The following is a 15,753-nucleotide window of genomic DNA, read 5'->3' as shown; positions in this document are numbered from 1 at the left end:
GTTGCTGTATTTGATTTTAAATCCATATCTTCACATAGAAAAGCTATTTTGCTATGAGTTTCCTGTCGACCTTGATCTTGGCTCTGTCTGTTTCGGAAGATTGCTTTCTACATGATTTGTTTTTTTACATATTCTACATGACCTTTTGTCACAATAACGAGCAATATGTCCCTCCTTGCCACATTTAAAACATTTTCCTCCAAATCTTGTTTTATTCTTATTTACTTGTTGTTGTAGCTGAGCTTTAAAAACCATACCTTCGGGTTCGCATTGTTTCTTCTGTCTTTCTTCTTCTCCAATTAGTCTGTTTGAGAGATTTTGAAGGGTTTTATCACCTTGTGAAGTGGATTCCCAAGACGTAGCAAAATTTCTAAACTGATCAGGTAATGTTGCAAGTATTTTAGATGCCAACATACTGTCTGGGATATCTTGTCCAAGTACTCTTAGCCTACATGCCAAGTTTTCAATTTTGCTAATGTGCATTAAAATGTCAGTTCCTTTGCTGTACGAAAAATTAAAAAATTGTTGCATCAAATAACATTTTTCGTCTTCTGTTTGTTTCTCATATATGTTTTTAAGCTTGTCGTACATTTCTTTAGAACTTTTACAATTAAAAATATGCATTAGTTGCTTCTTATCTATGGTTGTTATTATTACATTCTGAGCTCGGGCGTCTTTCCTTTCAAAATCTGCTTTTTCCTTATCATCTGCCAGATCTTCCATTTTCTTTTTCCTGACACAATTTCCCATAATCCATGTGCCTTAAACAGGATTGTGACTTGAAATTTCCAAATTTGATATGTTTCACTATTTGTTAATCTCTCAATCTGAGAAACGTCTTCCTCCGTCATTTTAGTTTTTAATTTTATGCCTTTATGACCACGACCAAACACCAGGTCCAAATTTTATTTTTACTGAAGACCTCTGTAACACTATCTTCAAAATCACTTCCGCAGCATAACGAACTCTGGGCCCATAACCTGTTGGGTTGTAATTAGCAACAGAGTAATAACTTTGAACGTTTTATTTAAGATAAGAAAATTAAATTAGACAGCCCGAAAAAATTTCGCAACACCAACTTCAAAAACTAACTTGTACCATATTACAAAAAGGTAATTTTACCTTTTTACAAACTAAACATAATTTTTAACTCGTCTTATTTAAGATTAGTTATAACAAATTCTAACAAATAAAACAAAAAAGTAAATAGATATCGTTTTAACTATTTTTTATCAAATTTATACAAAATGGGAAATTAAATATTATTTGGTTTTGAAAATAATATCGGGCAAATGACGCCCGTCATTGTCAATACACTGAGTTAATCGATTTACAAAGTTCTGATATACTTTTTCTAACATAGCGACGGGTATGCCAGCTATTGTTCGACGAATATTTTCCTTTAATTGGGGTATGGTCCTTGGACGATCAGTGTAGACAATGCTTTTCAGATAGCCCCATAAAAAGAAGTCACAGGGGGTTAAATCAGGCGAGCGTGCTGGCCACGTCAGATCGCCTCTTAAGGAGATCAGACGGCCTGGGAAGTTTTCTCGTAAAACACGCATTGCATTCCGCGCTGTGTGTGCTGTAGCTCCATCTTGCTGAAACCATATTCTAATGTCAATTTCTCCCAGAGTAGGCAGAAAAAAGTTCTCTATCATATTGACATATCGCTCAGAATTCACAGTAACCGCACGCTCGTTCTCCTCAAAGAAATAAGGACCAATGATCCTTTCTCGCGACAAGGCGCACCACACAGAAACACGTTCACTATGAAGAGGTTTCTCGTGAAGTTCTCTCGGATTCTTATTATTCCAATAGCGCATATTTTGTTTATTCACGCACCCAGACAAATGAAAATGTGCCTCATTACTGAAGAACACAAGTGCATCGGAAGGTAAGTTTTCATTCAACGCTTCACAAGCATTTCGTCGAGCAAGAAAATCTCGTACGAAAAGTTTTTGCACTACAGCCAATTTGTATGGATGAAAATGGAGGTCATCATGCAGAATTCGCCTTACCGAACGATCCGAAAGTCGAAGAGCAGCTGCATGCTTATTTGCCGAGCGCCGAGGAGATCGTAAAACTGACTGTCTTACTGCCTCGATGTTCTGTGGTGTTCTTACCGGCCTTGGTAACCCTATTCTTTTTTTCTGAACATTGCCAGTTCTCCTGAAGGTGCTGACCCACGAAATAATCGATTCTCGTCCAGGAACGACACCTCGGGGGGGAATATTGAAGTGTGCCCGAAATGCACGCTGCGCGGCGATGATCGAGTGACCGTTGGAGAAGTAGGCCTCTACGACAAACGCACGTTGCTCCTTCGGCCAATGCATTTTCGCTACTGAAGCTAATATCAAAAAAACTTCCCAACCGACACCTGCTTGTAAGCCTATCCCCACCCATGTCTTACACCCACTCCCTCCATGGCGCCCTGTTCAAATCAGCAAGTTTGGTTGCCGTACCCTGTATTAACTTTTGGAAGTTTTTTATCAATAACATTAATACAATCAGTTAAAAAATTTAAAATACTTGTTTCATCATTATTATATTGAAAATACAGAAGTTCATTTAAAACTTGTACTGAATCTTCAATAGATTAATAATAATCATCTGTATTACCATGAAAAGCTGCATACAATGGAGTTTTGTTACTTATCCACTCATAAATATCATTTATACTTTTTTCAACCAACTCAGAATTAAATAAATCCATAGCAACTTGTATTGAAGCGTGAACATTTGCAGTACCCGCTTACCCAGGAACAAACCGGAGGATGTGGACAAGGTCAGTGTGGAAGATCCACCAGAATAAACCACCGTTATATTTTGTTCCCATTGTTGCTTTAAGCATTGCTGCAGATTCGGTTCTAGTGACGTTTGGCAAAATGTCGTGAAGTAGTCGTGCTCCTTTAAGAGATCTACGAACTTCGGAAATGAAATTGTGTATTCGTTGAATTTGTTGCTCCCCGCTAGTTTGATTTGCTTCTTTATTTTCTGGAGTGGTAGTAAAAAGTTCTTTAATGAGCGTTTGCCAGCTAAGTTGTTTTCGTTCTGCATGATTACTTGCGTTAATTCTAACCATTGTAATATCAGGTAAAAAGGAAGTTGCTCCACTTGAATGGGCCAAAGAAGTTCCAGCAAATTCAGAAGACAGGAAATCTCGCATGGTGCCATCATTGAATTGGTTAGTTGAGGTGGTGAAAGGTCTTCGCAATCGCTATAAAATATTTAATCTTCACGTGCGCTCCATAACTTTACAATTTCTCGACGCTTACTAATTTCTCCCCAATAACATATTAAAGAATTATCATTATTGCACGTATCTACAGCACAAATATCGCAATTTAAGTGGCCTTTAGTATGTTCGTGAACCAACATTAAACTTACATCTTTAACATTGTATGCCACTTTTTCCCAAAACGTATTACTTAATGTACGGTAACACTTTGCACAAAGAATCATTATAGTTCCATTTGATTCTATCATAGCTGAATAGTAATAATTGCAAAATGATAACATGGTATGGTGTTGTGTTGGACGATTCCACAACCACCAATTTTCTTGTGCTTCAGTAATTTTTCCAGTTCCATTTTGTTAAAAAAGAGTTAAAAAAGAACGTCCAGTTCTTAAAATTGCTTTGTTACACTTCAACCACTTCAAAGGGCATTGGTTTAACTCTAGCTGATTTGAATAATTCAATCCAATCTTCCGGTACTTCAGCTCGGCTCTTTTGATTAATCAAACCAAAGTCTTTGTCGCACTCCAAATAGGAATGCCCTCTTATTGGAAAAGTAAGTTTTATCGATTGTAGCCTTTTTTCAACGTGGACTATATAGTGAAGAAGTCGGAACACAGTATAGTTCTTATTTTGCCCCCCACACGAGTCGCAAAATATTTCTAAATGTTGAACTTCTTCGTTGAGATAGTTGAATACAAAGTGATGAAGCAAGGAACTGACCGAATCACTTCCCTTATTTCCAACAGTTTCTGGAAATGTATAAAATATTGCTTGAGAAGTCGAAAGTAGTAGCCATGTTTTCATCTGATTTTCTGGCTCACTAATATACCAAACCATGTATAAATAAATAAATAAAAAATGCCTTTATTTCAACAACAATAAGTTAACAGAAATGTGTTGAAATACGTCAAATGGTTGCGTCAAAACGTCAAAACTGACACAAAGAGCATTACAGTACAATTATTACTTAAAATAAACTTAGATAGATGCAGAATAATGAAAACAAATACATATAAAATTAACACAAGACAGACAGCATAAGCGTGCACTGCTAGACCGAAAGTACCTCTTTCATTTTTATTATTATTTTTTATTTTCTAAATTATTTTCCATCAGAGTCCAGAAACTCCTGCAGTGAATACGGTTCAACATCACATAGGTACTTCTTTAAAGAGTTTTTGAAAGCCTGAATCGAGTTAATCTCCTTTATCCTTGCAGGCAGTTTATTGTATATGCTTATCATTGAGTACATGCAGTTGGTTTCAGTCAATGTTAATCGATGTTTAGGACAATTGTACAAGCGGTATTTATTGCGAGTACCATGTTCATGTGTGATGGCTGATAAAGAAAAACATCTAGGATGTTTCTTGAGGAACATTAGGCACTCGAGCACATATATGGCTGGAACAGTCAAAAACCCGTTCTGTCGAAAAACCCCCCTACATGATTGTTTAAATGCCAGATTTAAAATTATTCTCAACGCTTTCTTTTGGATAACAAAAGGTTGCTCCAAGTTGCTGGCATTACCCCAAAACACAATTCCATATCGAAGCATCGAAATGAAATTGCCATAGTCGGGTATCGATCCCGGTACCTCTCGCACTGGTTTTTCCTGATCATTTCAGCAACAGCTAGAGCTGCCGACACATTAGACGCTGCGGACTGTTCAATCATCCAAGTAACTGGACCGGCGTCAACTCCCTTAAAGATAGTATAGTAAGTTGACAACACTTTGTACACGTAATCGGCTGTGAGATTTGTAGTCGGAAACATCTTAGCATAAGCGGTTATGATCTCAGAATTGATGTGAAGGTTAAGATTTGCAGCCTGGAATTCCGTCGCAAGCTGGTCAATTCGTCTGTCTAGGTATCTTTCAGTCACATTCCCACTCTTGGTGATGTTAAGTAAGCTTACAATTAAGTAAGCAGTCATCCTAACAAAAATGTCTTCAACCTCAATCTCTCCGAGGATATGATAAAATTGAGTCACATTGTCTTCATCAAGTCTAGCCCACACATTGGAAACTTCATTCTCAGGCACAATGTTAATCTCTAGGTCCTGTGCAATAATAACTGGGACATCATTGATCTCTCTCATACTCCTGAAAATCTCCTTAGTATTGTCATCTACAAGGAGATCTATAGAAGCACAATTGGCGCCCATTTCTAATGCACGAAATTTCTGGGGATGGACTTCTGGAGCAAGTGGAATATCAAAGAAGTGATCATTTTCCACATGCAATCTTTGCCTGCATTCACCTTCTGTCATGGAGTAAGCTGCGTTTTGTTCTTGGCGTAAATTAACAATCATGTAGTTAAAGTATGCCTGAATTCGATTCCTAGAGGGCGGATGGCGGCGTAAAATGGTCATCACCTTCTGCATTGCTACTTCCTGGTCAAGCAACGTGGTTTGCTCGGATGCCATCCATAATGCAGTCAGTTGACCTGCTTGAGCAGCGTTGACGCTGGCCACTGTGAGGTTTTGATTGGCTCTCTGTCTGGTGACTATTTCCTCTGCTATCTTGACAGCAGTTTTTTTTTTATTTATTTTTTATTTTTTTTTTTAGCTTAAATTTTATACAAACTTTTACTAAATAGAAATGCTAAAAGCACCCATTTTGCTTTGAATATTGTAATCCACAAAATTCGTATACTGGGAATGTTACATTTTTTAATTCGACTTGGTCAGCTGTGTCTCTATTTTGGTGTGAAGTTTTATGAGTTGATTTAAACATCGCAACGTTTCTTCGATAATCAATATTATCGATTTCATTTATGTTACTTGTCTGTAAATTAGGATGTAACATTTTCGATTGAACAGGAAAATCGGACTGAAACTTATTAGCAGTTTTTGATTTGCGTTTTTCTGAAATGCATAACATTGAATCCTTTGTCGTATTTGTATTGATTGATTCATTAACGTCGAATTTACCTATAACAGAATGCTTTAAAATAGGAACTGTTCTAAATCCCTTATTGACAATTTTAATGTATAAATTGTGTCCATTTTGCAAAAATGGTGTGCCTACACACAGATTTCTTGGACATAAATAACTGTCTCTTTTAATAAAAATGCATTTCGTTAAATCAGGTACATTATTCGCTGTTTTCAATCTTAACGTTATTTGCGTATTTGGTTTTACAATATACTTTCGAGCAACTTTTAATTTTATTACAGGTTTTACTGTGTTTTTGACGTCAGAAATTTCTACACCCATTAGATACTCTTTCTGAACTTGGTTTTTAGATGTAACATCTAAATCAGGTCGATTGAGATTAACTGTTACTTTATCGTTGTTGTTGGTTGAAAAACTCAAAATATTGTTATTGTAATCAATCATTGCGTTAAAATTCGATAAAAAATTATGTCCCAAAATTAGAGGTTTAGAAAGATTTTTCACTACTAATGCTTCAATATCCAACTTTATGTTGTTAATTTTTAGAGTTACTTTCGAAGTACCAACTGGGTTAAAAGTATAACCTCCTACCGAAGTGTAATTGGATTTTCTCTGATGATAAAGACATGTTAGTTATAAGATTTAAATCAATTAAATTTGGTTCACATCCTGTGTCTAAATTACATCAAACAATTGTCTTCGTTATTTATTGAAGCTTTGATTGACAATAAATTGCTATTTTACTGTTTGTCGAGTTTAGAGCAACTTCATCAACACTTAACATTGAGTTTTCACATTTACTAGGATTCTGATGTGTAGAAACATTCTTATTTTGTCCAAAATTGTAAAACTTGTTGCTACCTCGATTAAAAGTTTTACATTTTGATGAATAATTATTTCTGGTATTACTATTTCTTATACCCTCGATTTTGATCAAGCCTAGAATAATTTTGCTTTTCTTGTGACACATTTTGATAGTAGAAATCATTTTTCTTTAACTTGGTCCGAACCAATTTGTGAATCAATTTCCGTTATTTCCACAATTGGTGTTGGTGATAAACCACTAACCACTTTCATACCTAAAATTTTAGGCCATATTTCAGCGGTATAAACTCCGCCAAACTGTCTTTAATGGGTGTCGTCATCCGACTAGGCAAAAACACCACGCTGTCAGACAACTCGGCCCGAACCACATCACCAAATTTTGAATTGACCACTTTTAGGTTGTGCAAGGGATACAATTGGTTTAATTCAAGTTGTTGAAACTTTAGTAGAGGGTTTTCAACCAAACTGCCGGATTCGTTAATTTTGGTTAGGTTCATGATTGTTTTGTTTAAGGTAGATAGGTACGTTTGTGCGTAGACTAATGTTTTCAACTCTTGTTGACTGGTTTTATATGCATTTGGGGGAGGGGGGTGGTCTACCACATTTCCGCCTCGCTTACCACATTTCCAATGCATGTGATAAAGGAATAAAATATATGAAGTCATTCCTATGCAAATGTTTATATTATTAATTTACTTGACTCGCGTGAAAGCCAAGATTTTACATATGAACTGCATTACCCACGCATGAACTGCATCACCCACGCAAGTGATTATGCATTGTGATGAGGTTACAGTAAAAATTCTATTTTAGTTTAGACAGAGAAAAAAAAAATGACGGTGTTTGAAATGGATCAGGTGTCGAGTAAAACCGTTTTGGATGCAGAAAATTGCTGTTGTTTTAAAGAATTGTTATTGCTAATACCACCCCTTCCGTTTGAAGAGCTGTTACTCGCGCCACACGAAAACGAGGAGGAGGAGGCGAAGGGGCAGGTGGACTTTCTCAATTCCCTACGATGTTCTGAAATAATGGATTTTTATTTTTGTGAGCATTGTAATCATGTAGTTAGATTACATGAAATAGGCGTGCTTTGTGGGGGCTGTAATAAACCTGCTAATTATGTACTTTATACAATGTTTTTTTTTATTTATTTACAACCTTTGTTATATGAGTAAGTAGTATTTTAAGTTGTTCATACAAGAACAAATTTGGACAGGGAATGTCAAAGATGCTTAAACTTAATTGATCAGATTTTTTAAAGCATTTGAAAATTCATCATATTCAAAATAGCGCTGATTTTGGAAAAAATACAACAACCCATTGGTATAACGGAAAGCTCCATTTATAGCTGGAGGAATTCCGTTAAAGTCTTTCGAAATATACCCATAGTTTTCTACAGTGAAGGAACATTCATTGATTATACAGTAATAATTATCGCTAAAAAAAATATATGGTTTTCCCGCTATAGGTGTTGATTGCCCCAATCAAATCGTTTTCAAAGGGAATCTGTAGATCTGATAAATAAAGTTTTCTACTTAGCTTAAAATTTTTATCGTTTATAACATAGATTTCCTTATTTACAATTAAAACTAATTCATTATTAGGTCTTTGATAAGCAGCCGTAATTTTTTCTATTTTAGGTAAAAAAGGAAATACAGAGTAGATAGAAATACTCTTTTTAGACATTTTCTTAAACTGTAAATCCATAATCCATATTTGATCTGAATGTAGGATATATAAGTTGTAATGCCTTATTAAGAAAAACAAATCACTTGGATTTACATCACTACTGGTGTGTGCATGGTACTAGTCAGAGTAGGTTTATAGACGGTGCGAGATGGCTCAATAGTAGTAGTAGTAGTAGTAGTAGTAGTAGTAGTAGTTTTAAATCCATATAAACTTTGAATAGCCAAAATATCGTCCGAGTGTAAGCGTGAATTATCGTTGTAGTATGCATACATGATGGCTTTGGGAACAGCTGAATGTCCTAGTCCGAGCGCATGACCAATCTCATGCGTTAAAACATCTATGAAGCTGTGCTCATTTGAAGGTGCTTTATCTGTACCTAGATACCATTTTTCTGAAGAATCTAAGTGAATCTCGAGACAAGTACTTCCATTGCGTCCATTTGGTCCAAACGCATGGCCTAATACACCACCTACCCCATCAAAATTATAAGGGCAGTTTTTCTTTAAGCATCTAACCTGGTTAGAATGGTTATAGCTAACAAATGAAATTATCAAATCCGGGTCTCTAATGTCTCTTATAAATTCTAAATTAGTAACATTGCTCCACACACTAAAAGCTTGCGAGGCTAGTTGCACTAGTTTTGCATGTGGTAACGGAGTGGTAGGGTGAGCAATATGCCAAACTAATTTCTGTTTACCCCATTTTCCCTGAAGTGAAAATGCATTGTCACTCACACCACATCTAGCTTTTTTCATAAATTCTAATGTTTGATCATCAAGAATTCCATTTACATTTAAGCTGTAGTACTCTTGAAATGCCATTAAGGCATCCGTTAGATCTGTTTGAGCGTTTTCATTTGCACTTGAAATATTAAGATAACCATATTTAGTTAAATAATCTGTAGCACTAAAATTAGCATCACAACAACAACTGCTAACTAAAACCAAAAACACAATTAAGCACTTCATTACTGCAAGGAAGTTGGGAGTAATATGATTAAGAAAGTGATATACAATTAATTTTAAACTGGTTTATTTGTCATAGGTTAGGGTTCCAGTGAAATACTTCAATCACGTTTTCATGGTTTTTTATTGTTTTGCAAATCTTGTATAAGCTGTTTTTTGTTATTAGCTAAACACTCCCTTATACAATATGTTTCTACATGAGAATTAATATTACAAAACACGCGTACAAGAGCTTCAATTTTATCTACAGAAACATGATGAACAGTTATATAGTCGTGAAATACATTTACAAAATTATAATAATATTTGGCAAAATCCAATATTTTTAACTCACTAATTTTAGTGTCTATAAAAAAACCAATCAATAATGCACAAATCGCATACATTACTTTCCGTTAAGTACAATGTGGCGTCCTGATTGGTTAACGCAAGAACTTTAGTGTTATCATTCATTAGGTGTGTCGTAATTAAGCCGTTGCAGGATGAAACTTGCATGCTGACGTCATTGTTATTCTTAAAGTAATTGTTTTGAAACCACTGAAGATTGATAATGAGGTGTTTCCACTCACTTTCGGTAAAACAAAATGTACCGTTTGCCACTGGAATCCTTATAGTTGGTTGAAAATCCATTGACATATTAAGACCAATACAACTGTCAAATCCGCTACTGGGGCATGCAAAAGTGGTGTTCAGCAGATAACACTGTTGTTCTGGTTGACTGCCCCCCATTAAATGCAATGTTTTTATGCGTAGCTTTCTCATACATATTTAAAAGCTCAGTAACATCCTGATCTAATACTTCACTACACATGTTGCTTTAATGAAAATTGAAGCACTACTAATTTTAGAGTGATAAGCTGTGTGTGTGTTATTTTATTAGTTTAACGCATGTGCATTATGATTTATTACTAATATACAACTATTGTCATAGGAGGCAGTCATTTTTTCAATTTTGTTGGGTTCTCAAAGATGCTTAAACTTAATTGATCAGATTTTTAAGCATTTGAAAATTATAATTTATTACTAATATCTATCCAACTATTGTGAGATTTGTCGAAACCAAGCCACTTTACAAACACCTTTTGACCCTTCTTTCGCAATATTTTTTCAAACCAAGAACACCTCCGGTTGTTGGGTTTTTTGTAATTCTTGACGGTAAAAAGCCCCTTTTATGGGTCTACCCTGCTGATCTTCCAATAAATAGCTTACAGGATTTGTAAGTTTAATCTGACTAATTTTAAAGAGTTCAGTAGTCCAATTAGGTAAAAATCCTTTCTCAAAAACATGTTTTGCTTTGCTAATACGTACTAAGTCGCCCACCTTAAATTTGTTTGTTAAATCAACCATTTTAATATTATTATATGCTGTAGACAACAATTTTTTTTAATTTTTCTTATTAACATCAACGGGCTTCATTTTTGTAGTTGAGTGTATGGTTTCATTGTAGTTTTTAACAATGTCTGCTAATATACCAATCCATTTGTGACTTCCGTTTAAACTAAAAAATTTATAAAGAGTTTCCTTAAGCGTTCTGATACAGCGTTCCGCTATAGCGGCCTTGGTGTGACTGAAGGTACTATAATGATTAATATTCCATTTTTGCATGAGATTTTGAAACCTGTGGTTATAGAATTCTTTTCCATGATCCGTATGAAGATTTTTCGGTCCAGTCTTAGCACGTTGTAGTATCTTAGCAAATGCGGCAGTTACTTCTTCACCCGATTTTGTCTTCAAAGGTTCAGTCCAAACGTACTTTGAGAAACAATCAATGACAACAAGGAAATATTTGAATTGTTTATTTTCTCTAACATGCATATCCATTTGAGCAAGGTCAGCTTGCCACAGATCATTCAAACCCTTAATAATAGTACGTCGTCTAGGAAACTTTTTTCGAATGGGTTTATGTAACTCGTTAATAAGCTGAATTTTTTCTTTAGACATCACCGGGGGATATCTGGGAGAACTACACAGGTTTCATTTCTATAGCACCAGAGCTTGTACTGTTTTTGAAGATCTTTTAAGATAGTTTCCTGTTGCTTAAGTAGATCATGCGCCTTATCAACATCATTTTTTATATCTCTTATTATTATATTCTTATCTATATAAATTGCAATTAAATTATTTACATATTCCTTACTCATTTTACTTTTGTATCTTTTATATTTGACAATAAATTATTTACATATTCCTTAGTAGTTGCATCATTTTCGTCTATAGGTGGTTTTAAATTACAAATTCTCAAATTTTCTGCATCAATATCTCCTTCAGGTGTATGGGGTAACACTGATTTGGAGTAACTTGTTGCAGCTTGTTTTCTGGAGTGACGTCCGAACTTATCAAGACTCATTTTCATACTGAGACCTAATAAATAATATTTGCTTCTTTAAGTTCCTCAATTATTGATGCGATTTCATTATCATGGGAAGTATTGCCGGCCCCTTTCGATGCATATAACAGTCGTAATCGGTCAACTAGTTCATTGACATCATTCCACCATACATAGTCAACTGGATTTGTATTATAAATCATTTTCACTTCACCACCTTTTTTCTGAGGTGTGGGAGCAGGTAATAGATAATTACGAACAAGATTCTTATATTTAGCAGATGAACTCCCCTTTATTTTCCCAGCAGGTAGAAAGTCTGTTCTGTATAAATTAGTCAGATTTACAATTTTTTTATAATTCTCATGGTCGCTGGTTGCAAAATCACTTGGATCTTTGTAAAACAACAAATTGTAAAGCCCCCTAGTTCCTTTAAATCGTGTACCGTTTATTATTATATCACCATTATCTTTAAAACTGAGATCTGACTTTCCTAAAGTCCATTTATCGGCAGCTTTATTAAATGCAGGTCCAAATGTTATATCTATTTTTGGCGATGCCTTGAGGTATTCTGTGATGTACGTTTGTGCAATCTTAGAGTAGTCAGAATCAGAAGATTCATAATAGTCATCACTTGTGTCATCACTATTCTGCTCTATTTTGGTTTCATTATTTATATCCTCATCGTCCCCCTCAACCTCCTCCTCCTCCTCCTCCTCCGCCTCAAACAATTTCTTAGGTTTTAGTTCTTGATGAGGTTGAACTAGTTGTTGTTGTTGTTGTTGTTGCGTTAGAATTAAAGCAAGTGGTTTTGTAACTGGTTTGAACAATTCGTTCAACGTTTTGTCCTCTTCAGATCGGCCTAGCTTAAGAGATTGATATTTTTTCCGAACATTTTGACTCAATTCGGCAATTCTTCTTTTACGCTCTGCATCTGCTTTACTAAGGAGTTTCATAACGGAAATAAAGTATACAAACAGTTACAACACTTTATATACTTGTCAAAACCCTTACGGTACCGCCCACTATCTAAATCAAAATCTTTAGCAATAATTAAAACTCCAAACTTATCATTCCAGCATTCAGAACACAATTTTTTAAAAACATCATAAGTCATGTCTGGTGACACGTGTTCATCAAAAGCATGTCTCAAATTCACATCATCTTGTTTAAACAAAACTATTATATTGCAATTATCTCTGATTAATTGTTTGGGTATTTTTCGAATACGTTTGACAAATGTAAACAACATCAATGTCATTATGTCGACCCATTGAAAAATATGAACGTATTTTATCCTGTTTTTCACATGCAATATCATCAAATATAAATATGGAATTCTTTTTAGCATTTTGATAGACAATTAGCTCATCATTATCTGTAAAGGGAAAATACCCCACACCTTTAACATTTTTAACACTTCCTCCAATAGCGCATATTTAGGTTGAAAAAGAGATTTTGAATACACATACACATTTTCAAATCGTAATCCATTCACATTAAACAATAACGATAAAAACAGATTTGTCTTTCCACAACCACTTCGCCCACAAATTATGGCGCGAAAACAGTTTGGCAATAATTTGCTATGTTTTACATCTTCAGTTGTTTTAAAGTCTAAATTCTCTATTGGAAGATCTATGTCTTGCAGCACTACCTCCATTTTCATAGAGAAAAATGGTTCTTGTGTTAGGTGAACAACCTATTTATATAGCTGTTTTACAGATGGTAACTTCAGTAGTATGTTAATAATCCAAGAGCACACAGGTGCTGGTATTGTCAACTCCCTAATTAACAAATTACCCTTTGAACTACATCTACCTTCCTATCAGTGGTGTGGACCCGGAACTCGTGTGAAAGAACGCTTAGCTAGAGGAGACACTGGAATTAATCCTTTAGATAGTGCCTGCAAAGAGCACGATCTTGCATACAGCAAAAATAAATCGTTACAAGACCGACATAAAGCTGATGCAATATTAGAAAATCAAGCTTGGGACCGTGTTAAGGCGAAAAATTCAAGTTTTGGTGAAAAAAGTGCTGCGTGGCTAATTACAAACAGTATGAAAGTAAAAAGAAAATTGGGAATGGGCATGAAAAAGAAAGCAAAGAAAACCCTATCATTCAACACCATTTTAAGACCTACTGCCAAGTCGTTGACTGAACTACTTAAAAATAAGAATGATTTGTTAAATGGTAAGAATGGTAAATTGTTAAGGAAATCATCGTTACATGCGCTTCGTGCAGCGCGTGTTGCTATAAAGAAAGCTGGAGGTAAAAGAAAAATTCGAATTCCCCGAAGCATCCCTTTTGATGATAAAAAATTGGGGGGAATATTACCACTTTTACCAATTCTCTCGGCGTTAGGAGCGCTTGGAGCACTGGCTGGGGGTGCATCAACTGTCGCCAAGAATGTCATAGATATTACAAATGCAAAAAATAAACTAACAGGAGATAAAAAGAAAACTGAGGAAATTGGAGTGAAAGGCTCGGGACTTTATCTGAAAAAAACGCAACGGGGATTTGGGTTATATTTAAAAAAAAAAAAAACTTCCAATAGCCCTTCCCAAACATGCCTTGAGCAATTATGAAATTTTAAATTATATAAAACAATTGCAAATACCTCATTTTAGAGGGGTCTTTATGCGAGATACGCTTCCCAAAACTATTAAATACAGGGAATGTGGTATAGTCAACTTGGACTCTTCAGTTCATAAAGGTACTCACTGGGTGGCATACAAAAAACATGGCAACACTGTAAATTATTTTGATAGTTTCGGCCAATTAAAACCACCACAAGAACTAGTTCGTTACTTTGGTTCTAATGTTAAAATATTATACAATAAGGATCGTTATCAGAAATTCAACACATATAATTGCGGCCATCTTTGTATTGAATTTTTATATAATGTAATTGAATAAAATTTTATGTTTTTTAGTAACATTTGTCTATAAAATACCCCACAATCCCACTACTGTCAGTCAGTATGTCCTTAATCTTCACTTTAAAAGGACGTCAATCAACTTTATCTATAGACCTCCCCATACCCATCAATTTGAACCCAAGTTTCCAATATAGTCTTGCTTTAATTGGATTTCATTCGTATAATACAATACCCAACATCGAAACAAACAACAGTATATTTCATTATATAGATAATACCGAATCCGCAAAATCTATCAACATTTCTCCCGGAGCTTATGAAATAACCGATATATACAATTATTTAAAAAGCTTCTTTCAACAAGGGTCAAACAATATAGTTAAAGAAGGAGAGCCAACGTTTTTCTTGCGACCAAATAATAATACCTTAAAGTGTGAAATATTTCACCCCACTTTCGACATAGACTTTAGGCCTGAGAGTTCATTAGCCGGACTTTTGGGTTTTTCACATCGGCTGTTAAAAGCTGGTGAAGTACATAAATCCGATCTACCTGTAAACATTGTAAAAGTACGAACCATTCATATTGATAGTAACATAACACAAGGAGCTTACTACAACGATCGACCTTCACACACCATCTACGAATTTCCGATAAACAGCGACCCCGGATTTGCAATTGACGAAGTGCCGCGAAATTTAATATATTTACCGATCGATCGTACTGATATCAGTAACATTACTCTACAAGTTCTTGATCAGAATTCTAATTTAGTAAATTTTCGTGGCGAAGAAATTATTATTCGATTGGAATTAAAAAAATGGTCTTAGTGATCACACCCTATAAAAATCAAGTGCATGGTACACCGTCAGTTCCCTTGCGGCACAGCAGGAGTAAAAACCTAAGCGGAACGTTATCTACCGTCAACAGTTTA

The 15,753-nt window shown here is 35.1% G+C and overlaps 1 protein-coding gene and 1 long non-coding RNA gene across 2 annotated transcripts; one reads left to right on the top strand and one right to left on the bottom strand.

Moving 5' to 3' along the window:
• Positions 1-4,206: 4,206 nt before the first annotated feature.
• Positions 4,207-6,650, top strand: LOC145740018 (uncharacterized). Its single transcript, XR_014181331.1, has 2 exons — positions 4,207-4,400; positions 4,460-6,650. It is a non-coding gene; the product is annotated as an uncharacterized LOC145740018 (long non-coding RNA).
• A 2,090-nt stretch (positions 6,651-8,740) lies between these two features.
• LOC145740004 (collagenase 3-like) lies at positions 8,741-9,545 on the bottom strand. Its single transcript, XM_081995323.1, has one exon. The coding sequence runs from the start codon at positions 9,470-9,472 to the stop codon at positions 8,741-8,743; it is 732 nt and encodes a 243-aa protein (XP_081851449.1). The 5' UTR covers positions 9,473-9,545.
• Between the last annotated feature and the right edge of the window lie 6,208 nt (positions 9,546-15,753).

Source organism: Ips typographus, unplaced genomic scaffold (genome assembly GCF_016097725.1).
Source record: "Ips typographus isolate SLU unplaced genomic scaffold, UJ_Ityp_2.0 IpsContig94, whole genome shotgun sequence".
NCBI classification, from domain to species: Eukaryota; Metazoa; Arthropoda; class Insecta; order Coleoptera; family Curculionidae; genus Ips; species Ips typographus.
Note: the sequence above shows the minus strand (reverse complement) of the source record. Positions and strands in the feature narration are given on the sequence as shown.

Bases quoted from the DNA above. Each gene is read 5' to 3' on its own strand.
- LOC145740004 (XM_081995323.1), bottom strand. From the start codon at position 9,472: ATGGCATTTCAAGAGTACTACAGCTTAAATGTAAATGGAATTCTTGAT.